We start from the raw sequence: 10,226 nt of genomic DNA, 5'->3' as shown, positions 1-10,226 counted from the left end.
GCATTTCAGGTAGAGAGTATATCTGAAGCTACAAAAATGTATGGTATGTGGAAAATAATGTTTTTGTAACCATAAACAACGCAAACACATTATAAATACACAAAATAACGCTGTTTTTAGCAATGAAATCGGTGCACTTTAAAGCTCCCGTTCTATCTGTGATTTTGAAGCTTTGATTGTGTTTATAGTGCGCAATATAACATGTGTTCATGTTTCACGTGTACAGTAAAAAAACGCAGTATTTTTCACACAATTTACTTATCTGTATAGCGCTGTTTTCACTGTCCTCAAAACAGGCTGATGTCTTCCTTGTTATGTGAAGTCCCTCCTTCAGAAAAACGTATCAAGTTCTGATTGTGTAGTTTGTTTAGTGTGCTGTGATTCGATAGCAGCTTAGCTTAGCAGAGCCGTTTGAGCCAAAGCTGGTGACTGACGTATTCCTGTGGGCGGAGTTTAGTCAACAAACTGTTTTACTGACGTCATTAAAGCAGGAAGTAGAGGGCTGTAGTCCAAACCGGCCGTTCGTTGTAGGCTTTTAAAGAGGAATTCTATTGAAAATAATATATCGCCTGGCAGTGAACTTTGAGATTTATCATTTTACAGGTATTATTTATGCTCTAACAGCAACATTACACACTAACTAGGGTTTAAAAAAGGGTATCAGGAAGAACGTGACCTTTAAAAAGACCCTATTTACCATTATTTAAAATTATAAGTAAAACTCTTTAAAATTACAAACATAATCTATTGATTAACAGCTCGACTGTTATTTTAAGTTTTATGTCATTAATGACAAAATACAGAAAATCTATATGTTTTATACAGGAAAATACTATATCATTTATACAGTATTTTTTCTGTTTTCTTAAATTACTTACAGAGTTTTACAAAAAATCTGTGATTCGTTATATTAAAAGTACATAACCATACAATTTAACATGGCACATTTTTTTTTAAATAATACCTGTTTTATAATTCATTTATAGTATATATTATAGTCTCCAACGTAAATCAACTCACAATACACTATAGGCCCCTCGCTAGTACGGTTTAATCTTAGCCCCTTTACTCTGCTTCTTATGTTGTCTACCCAATTTTCTGTGTTTTCATTTATTAATGCTTTGAAAGAATTATTGAATTGAATTAATAAGTGTAGAGGGTCACTTAAGAGAGAATATTTAATAATGATTGGTGAATAATCTATTTAAGATTTGTTCTAAGTTAATGATTCACTTAGTAGGACTTACAATCCCAATATTTAGCACCGCTTAATAGGACATTTCATGCTTTATGCGTGTCATGGGAACAGACAAGAATGACGGTGCGACACATCATCAGTTCACCTCAACCCAGTGTTTCCCAGGGTACGATCAATTCAGCTATGATGACTTACTGTACAGTAGTTGGACCAACGAACTATGTCTGATGGATAAAATTAGTCACTGGTGGTTTAAGTCAACTAACATTTCCCAATCCCTGCTATATTCAGCAGGCCCCAGTCTGGGCATAAGGGCTTGGTCTGCCTCTCCTGAATAAAGGACTGCCTTTGTACTGAATTAGTCTAGACATTTACTTCCACTCTCTTGGTCTCGACGGCTGCAGCCAAGCAGAGATTGCGCAATGATCACAGTGACATCACACTATTCTCATATAGGCCCAGTGTGAGATTCTTACAGTACATTGTTAGTAATATGCAAGCCCAGTTGAAATATATAATTTAATATATTTCAACTGAAAAGATGATAGTCATATACACAGTGACGTCAATTCACCTAAAGCCTTTTTTACTACCTCGATGTGAAAGTCACATACACTCACCTAAAGGATTATTAGGAACACCTGTTCAATATCTCATTAATGCAATTATCTAATCAACCAATCACATGTCAGTTGCTTTAATGCATTTAGGGGTGTGGTCCTGGTCAAGACAATCTCCTGAACTCCAAACTGAATGTCAGAATGGAAAAGAAAGGTGATATAAGCAATTTTGAGCGTGGCATGGTTGTTGGTGCCAGACGGGCCAGTCTGAGTATTTCACAATCTGCTCAGTTACTGGGATTTTCACGCACAACCATTTCTAGGGTTTACAGAGAATGATGTGAAAAGAGAAAAACATCCAGTATGCGGCAGTCCTGTGGGCGAAAATGCCTTGTTGATGCTAGAGGTCAGAGGTGAATGAGCCGACTGATTCAAGCTGATAGAAGAGCTTTGACTGAAGTAACCACTCGTTACAACTGAGGTATGCAGCAAAGCATTTGTGAAGCCACAACACGCACAACCTTGAGGCGGATGGGCTACAACAGCAGAAGACCCCACCGGGTACCACTCATCTCCACTACAAATAGAAAAAAGAGGCTACAATTTGCACAAGCTTACCAAAATTTGACAGCTGAAGACTGGAAAAATGGTGCCTGGTCTGATGAGTCTCGATTTCTGTTGAGACATTTAGATGGTAGAGTCAGAATTTGGTGTAAACAGAATGAGAACATGGATCCATCATGCCTTGTTACTAGGGATGGGCGATATGGCCTAAAATCCATATTGCGTTATACATTGCAGCCTCTTGCAATAGCGATATGTATTGCGATATAATAATTTTAATAGACTCATTTCAGAACAGGTTATATAGACCCTTACAAAAGCCAAACTGACAAAAAGTAAGTAAAAGTAAACCGTTATGGCCAGATTAGTCTTGTTACCTCTCTTAGCTGGAACTTTTGCCTGACACACTCTACAGCAGGGGTGTCCAGACTTTTTTGTGTGGTGATCTACTTTTAAAATGATAAAACCGACAAGATCTATCTGCTAATTATTTTTATAACACTAAACACTTTAAATGCTTGTTAGGAATATACTGCATACTGCATGTTTCACAATTACTAGACCATAATGCCAATTTCTCGCGTATAACAGCAGTTAACTTATGTGCGATCTACCAGCATTGCCGTATTGGACACCCTTGCTCTACAGAGTATATTTTCCTGCTGCTTGTTGGACGGCTTAACTCCAAATAATAGATGTTGCATCAGTCTTTTTCACGAGCTCCTCTGTTTCGTTGACGCTTTCATCCATGTTTATTCGGCTGCAGCTCGTGGCTCTAAAGTTCGTGGGTAGATTACACCATCAACACAAATTATCGCGATAGTGCAATAGATTTAAAATCTCTATTGTATGCCAATTTTGTATCGTTTATATTGCATATTGTTTATATTGCACATCCCTACTTGTTACCACTGTGCAGGCTGGTGGTGGTGTTGTTATGGTGTGGGGGATGTTTTCTTGGCACACTTTAGGCCTGTTAGTGCCAATTGGGCATAGTTTAAATGCCTACCTGAGCATTGTTTCTGACCATGTCTATCTCTTTAACTAGCTGTGATGTCAACGAGGTCCGGACCACTGTAAATCTTTAATTTCGAGACGAGCGTGGTTGGCAAAAGCCAGATTCGAACAAGGGATATCACATCAAAAGCCAGTTTCACGACCCATACGCTCTACTCCATACGCCACTGAATGTTGAGTTTTAGTTATAGCAGTATTATGTATAGGTGGCATTTGGCAACAGCAATCTTTAAATTTTTTGATAGGTAGTGTGGGTTCCTTAACTTGGAAAAGTCATTCACCTCTGGCACATGATGGCGGGATAACAGCGCTGTTTCTGCGCTTGCATGATCATGTTTGATGCAGCTTGCCAGGTCCATAGAACCCAGTAAATACTTTCATTCATAATAACAACACATTAAGAACTTTATTTCTACTTTTCGAACATTCGATCTTAATTTTTCTTGCCAATATATGCCTTTTTGGTGTGATATGTGATTGGAAAAGAGAGAAGTGCGAGGTCTGCAAAAGGCAGATTCAAACCAGAGATATTGCGTCAAATGCCAGTCTCATTACTGTCTGCGCCACTGAAGATGTTGAATTGTCTTCATTGATCCAATCAGACATCAGTACTGAACTAGTGTAACGTTTGCCAACATTGGAAGCTGTTTACAGTAAAACATTACTCTTATCCTGCAATAAAATATCATTTTGCATTGACCTGAGCCAAGGTGTGGCAGCCATACGCAATTGACGCCCCTGCATATACCTCTCGGATAGCTTGAGGGTGAGAAAATCAAGAGATAGTTCAGACAAAAATGAAAACTATCCATTTAGGCAACCCTTTTCACACACCTTACTGTCTGTCTAAACTATCTATTTAGGCCAATCTCTTTAGAGACATTTCTGTCTGGTCTTGTTAATACATACCTTTTACCTTACCTGACTCACCGTCCTCTAAATTCATGACACTCAATCATCATCAACTGCTACCCCATCCCATTCCCGGACTGACGCTCATCTCTTCTACAATGACAAATTAATTACTGGCAAAGTTAAGTTAAAGCAAACTCTCACTCTTTCATCTACCCACCTGCTTGTTGCATATGTACCATTGCAAATAAACTATTTTTCCTGTATGTCGTCTTCTGTCTGTGATGTCACATTTCCATTTGTAGCACATATACATGTATACTCTTGGTAAGATCTTTAAATCATGCTGAGATGGTTCAAAATTTGTGCAGTTTTCATTACTGTTCATAATAACATTTATAATAATATTTAATTACGGTACATGGCACAATAGATGTATTTTCAGTCATGGTCTCAGACTTGTTAAACCCACTGTATATATAAAACATAAACACCTTATATGGACTAACTGGATTAGTAAATAAGTGCTCTTGTGTGTGGACAAATGTACGTAGATCTTGCTTACAGTACATCAATTATATTAGTAAGACCTCAAAGACAGAAATTTAGGTGTGTCATCTTTGACGTTTCAATGACATTCAAGAATCATAATCATAACCAGCCTTAAATGGGTTGATTGTTTAAAAAATATCTAATGATCAGGCCAGATTATATCAAAAGGGCAAAAAGCATCAGAAGTCATATTGAATTAAGCGACAATGACAACAGAATTGTAGTTTTTACGCTCTGTTGATCTGTGCATCCCTACTCACACCCCCCAAAAGTGCAAACAAAGTACAGATTTATTTAAAAACACACTTTAAATTTTGGGTGTCCTTTTGTGTGGTATTTAATTCATTTAGGAGCAGTTTTCTAGACAGGGCTTATGCTAGTCCCATGTTTGACATGCCGTACTAAACAAACATTTTGTACTGACTTATCTTACATATATCAGTGCAATTGTTTTTTAAAGGTTTGATTGTCTATCATAACTAAACCCTAGTCCTGGATTAATCTAAACCATGCCTGGGAAACTCCCTTATTATTTTATGTAATTTTATTATCCGTTTTACTGAATCATGATATCTTACTGTTTAAACAGAACTAAATGGGCCTATATACAAGAGAATTGCTTCTGTTCTGTATACAATATAAAAGCAATATACAGCCAGCTGTAAACAAAAGGAATGTTAGGACTTTCATTTCCTGGGTCATCTTAATCCATACACCATTATCATATCCACCTTGCTGAATAAGCAATGCAGATGTAATGGTTTCCATTCAAAATAGTACAGGGATTATCATTTGGGACAAAATTTCAATCAACCAATCAGATCCGAGGCATGCGTTTAAAGTTAACGTGAAGTTTCATCTATCATTTCCTCTGATTTTAGAGATACATTATAGTCAGGGGCCGGGGTAGGGATGGAGATTTAATTTTTTTTTTTTAATAAATAAAAAATGTTATTCCAGTGTCAACAATTTATGTTGAACCAGAAACATCTTTTACTTTAGATCAAAATCAGGTCGCGTTAAAGCAGTGCATGCTTATGCAACTTTCATACTTTATACAAGTTTCAGCAGTGTGAACACATACCCAAAACTTCATACCAAAAATTCATTTGTTCTCACTTCATTGACTGTTCCGCATTTCCCCCGAGGATAAACTTTCGTGTGATATTTACTGTAGATAATCATTTCCTCAATCAATTGTCACGATTTACCTGAGGAAGACCAAATAGCCTACATAGTATTTATCATCATTTCATATTTGAAAGTGTAATAACCATGTTTTTGGCAGACTACTTGCATTATTACAATCGACAGTATGATTATTCCCACAAAAAATATAGTAGCCTAAATATGCTACAGTAACCTAAAAACTATAGTAATTGTATATTTTAATTATTTTAGTATACTACAATATGCTGTAGTATAGTAAATACTGTAGTATGCTTAAGTACAATAACGCATAGAAGCCATCTAAGAATTTTACTAGTGAACACTACATTAAAAATATTCGTGTGGGTTGTGATGAGACCACAGAGTCTGTTTTGTGACGGTAGCCTATTGACAGTGATGCAATCTCTCTAAAAAGCGCAATGCCATGAGTGACATGTCATCGTTTTTTTTTTTTTTTCTAATAGTTTATTTCCTCAGAGATAAAGAGCTTTGGCACGAGCTAAGGCATGCGGTATCAGACGCCAAGCAGGAAGCGACACTTCATTAACTCGCAAGTCTTGTACTATTCATGTTGCCGAAACCTTACGCGACAAGTGGGCTGTTTGTTTTGGGCGTTTGTGGAAACACGTGGGAGAATTAGTATGTATATATAGAGAGAAAGAAGAGAGTTTAATGGCACAAAGCGGCGCTTACTTAGGAGATCACTTATGGCGATCCAGCAAGGACAAATGGGAACCGAAGACTGCAGTGTGTTCATTGAGTCGGAGCCTGTCAGTCGTTTGAAGTTTGAGTACAAATCTTTGAGGAGACACGTGTGCTGTATTCACTTCATGACTGTGTTTTTCTGTCTCACCTGCTGTCTGGTCACTGTTATGTTACAGTCGCACGCGTCAGGATGCAAGGTAAGCACATTTACATTCACGCACACACATACTTCAGCGCGTGCATTTGCAGCATTTCCATTGAAAAAATTGTTTGTGGTTCTCCAAAGTTTCTTTTATAGTCTTTAAAATAAACTAATTTCTTCGATAGAAAGGTTATGTACACGTTAAATGTTGTTTGTGGAAAATATTGCAAGATAAATATTTATTTATTATCCAACAGTTTTATAAATAAAGGTTGTCTGAAAATTTTAATAACGAACCTTTAACATTTGCAGAACCTTTCTAATGCACAAAAAGTTTTTTTGTAAAAAAAAAAAAAGATTGTATAAACTTTAAACTGTTGTTAAGAAATATTAAATGCTCCTTTAGAGATAATGGTACTTCTATGGCATTGCTGTAAATAACACATCACTTTTATTTTGTAGTATTACTATGATCTGTTAGTATGTAATTACACATTTACATAAATACTTTAAAATAAAACGTTTTTCATATATTCGTGCATTACGTATGAATATATTATATATAGCACATTAGGTCAATGCTTTGATGCTGTAAACCTCCAAATAAGGCACTTGACCAACCATACAGCACTTCTGGCCTATTAACCAGAAGTTAATAAATTTAATTTAATTTTATTTTTCTTGCTAATTTACATTTGCTTTCTTTTCAAAGGAATATCCGATGTCCCCAGCAACTGGTAATTATGTTTTTTTTATTTACAAATAATGTAAGAGTTGTGAAATGTATTAAGCTGTATTATTTATCAGGAATTATTGTATTGATGTGAATTCGAGTTTAATTATAATGATCTCATCTTTTTATCCTTACAGGAATGCAGAAACAGGTGATGGGTGATATGGATAATGAATTAAGTAGCAGTGAAAAAACTTCCCAGGAGCAAATATTCACACCTTTCATCCGTCTGACAAGTAATGTGACAAGTACGTACATGTATGAAGAGTAGCATAACCAGACATAGGTTCATTTTTGTAAAAATGCCTGTTTAGGAATAGTTGCTACCAAAAATTGCCATTGTAGTTTGAGCTCTGTTATACATCAGATAAAATGCATCTGTTTAAATGATAACAAATCAAAGTTATTGTGCTTATTTATGCTACATTGCATATCAGGATGTATCATTGGTTAATAGATGCTTAGAAATAGAGCATCATACTGTATGCATTTTCATTCTAAAGCATTCTTAACAATATATTATATTTTTTGGCAAAAATATAACTTTATTTCATGTATTCAAACTTATTTCTCTAAAGGTCAGGAAAAACAGAATAAAGGTAATGTACGTTGGAAGATTAACAGAAATGACAGCGGTGGATTCTTCTCTTTGGATGGCGATGGCGAATCTCTGATAGTGCACCATGACGGGACCTACAAAGTTCTTCTGCAGATCGCGTACAGGGGACTTTCTGGACAGGAATATAAAGATAAGCTTCTGCGCCACAAAATTAATCTATACACTGCTGCATACCCAGATCACCCCCCAATCCTCATGAACACGGAAACTGTGAACTTCAAGGATCACTTTTGGAAGAAAACTCTGTTCTCCGAGGCTGTTTGTTCTCTCAATAAGGGGGATAGACTCAAGGTGTGGTCCGAAAATTACTCGCTCATTGACGTGTCAGTGTCACAACATAACGTCTTTGTCGTGTATCCAATTTTTGTTCAAAAATGATTTCTCTCTGTTGGATTGGTCAGCTTAACTGTAATAACTTCTATGTTCCATTGCACATTTAATGTTAATGGTACAAAGAATAAACTCTCACTTAAATGCACTGTTTATTATATATATGCTTTAATTTATGTTCTAATAATATATGGTAATATTTGGTAATAAATGTATATTTTGTTTATTCTTATTTAATTTGGTCACTGTGAAAAATCATTTGACAAATCTGAAATGTTAATTTTTAAATTCATTCCTGTCTAAAATAAAATGAAAATGGTTGCAACTTGAAGTTCTTTCAGTATTTCATTGCATTCATTTCATTTTATCATCTATAAGTTTATTTCTGAAGAACAAGAGCAATAAAACTGTGAAAACATAAAAATCGATGCAAAATGACTAAAATGGTTATTTAAAAAGAAACAGATAAGAGTCAAAGTATATAACACTGTCAAAAGAAATGATCATAAATGGTCCCTATAGTTGTCAATTGGGTGGTACGTTTTAAAAAGTATACCTTTGCAAGTCCACATTTATACCTCAGAGGTGCATATTGGAGCAAATGTATACATATGTACCTAAATGTTACTTACCTAAACAAATTAAGTTAAACAACTTTAACTTGTTTTTATAAGTTACAGTATATCAACTTATCACAGGTCAATTACTTAATGACTTAAAACCAAGTTGTTTTCACTTCATGCTGTTTTTATACAGTGTGGTAAATATTAGAACTTCTTTTAAGGGTCCTTTAATTCTGAATGATGTACAATGCATTGCATTATATCCAAATCATGTCAAATACCGTGTATAAAAATATATGAAGAGTTTCGTTGCAAAACGAGATAACCACCGTTTTTTTTAATTGTTCAGAAATCTCGTTTTTTTTGGTTGTGCATTCCAATTAATTTCAATGCAACTGCAGTTGGTTTGTTTTGATTTAAACCTTCATAACTTAAAAAATACAGCTAAGTAGCACCATAAAACAAAATAATAACATGATAACATAATAATAAACATGTTTTGACAAAAATGTTAAAAAATTTATTTATCTCGTTTTGCAACGAAACTCTTCATATTATTCTCTACAGTATTTATGTTATTGTAACCATATTATCTATTGATTAAAGAGCAAGGATTTAGGTTGCAAATATAACTTTTTATTCCCACCAAGGCATGACATACACACATGTACCATACTGTATTTGGTATACAAATAGGTCTTTTTTTAAATAGGATTTTGCATGTATATATTGTATTTACTTTATTTGTATTTGCATTTTACTTTTATTTGAACTATTTTTCAACATAAATATAATCAAATATTTCTCTGACCACAATTTATTAACATATTAATAAAGAGTATCACATGACAGAGATTTTATTTGCATTTTTTACATCATTATATTTACTGTCTTCACATGATACCATATCCCCTTTAAAACATTGATGAAGCATAAAACATCGTTTTACTACAGTACATTAACATCAGTTATACATATGCAGCTTTTGCAGCAAATCACATTTATTTGTTTGTTAAAAATACTGCATGAGATAAAATGATACATAACCAAACAATAATGCTTCCTGTGGTTTGCTTTGCTTTTGCACTGGCACAGTAAACTGAGTGAGTCACTGAGATTGCGTATGATAAAGTGTCACACCCTTTCTAGTTTGGAATGGTATGTAGAGGACCTCAGGCACATGATTCAACATTATTGCATCACTTCTTACGTGCTTGACAT

At 34.9% G+C, this 10,226-nt stretch overlaps 1 protein-coding gene across 1 annotated transcript; it reads left to right on the top strand.

The window, feature by feature from the left end:
• Positions 1-6,334: 6,334 nt before the first annotated feature.
• LOC129414348 (lymphotoxin-alpha) lies at positions 6,335-8,767 on the top strand. Its single transcript, XM_055168379.2, has 4 exons — positions 6,335-6,815; positions 7,473-7,497; positions 7,631-7,741; positions 8,072-8,767. The coding sequence occupies exons 1-4, from the start codon at positions 6,621-6,623 to the stop codon at positions 8,488-8,490; spliced, it is 750 nt and encodes a 249-aa protein (XP_055024354.2). The 5' UTR covers positions 6,335-6,620; the 3' UTR covers positions 8,491-8,767.
• Positions 8,768-10,226: the final 1,459 nt, after the last annotated feature.

The sequence above is a fragment of the Misgurnus anguillicaudatus genome, chromosome 5, assembly GCF_027580225.2.
Source record: "Misgurnus anguillicaudatus chromosome 5, ASM2758022v2, whole genome shotgun sequence".
In the NCBI taxonomy this organism is placed as follows: domain Eukaryota; kingdom Metazoa; phylum Chordata; class Actinopteri; order Cypriniformes; family Cobitidae; genus Misgurnus; species Misgurnus anguillicaudatus.
The sequence above is the reverse complement of the archived record's forward strand: the minus strand, read 5'-3'. Positions and strand labels throughout refer to the sequence as shown.

Excerpts from the sequence above, each read along its gene's own strand:
- LOC129414348 (XM_055168379.2), top strand. The coding sequence starts at position 6,621 with ATGGCGATCCAGCAAGGACAAATGGGAACCGAAGACTGCAGTGTGTTC. Across the intron at positions 7,498-7,630 it reads TCCGATGTCCCCAGCAACTG|GAATGCAGAAACAGGTGATG; the intron begins GTAATTATGTTT and ends TTATCCTTACAG. Across the intron at positions 7,742-8,071 it reads TCTGACAAGTAATGTGACAA|GTCAGGAAAAACAGAATAAA; the intron begins GTACGTACATGT and ends ATTTCTCTAAAG.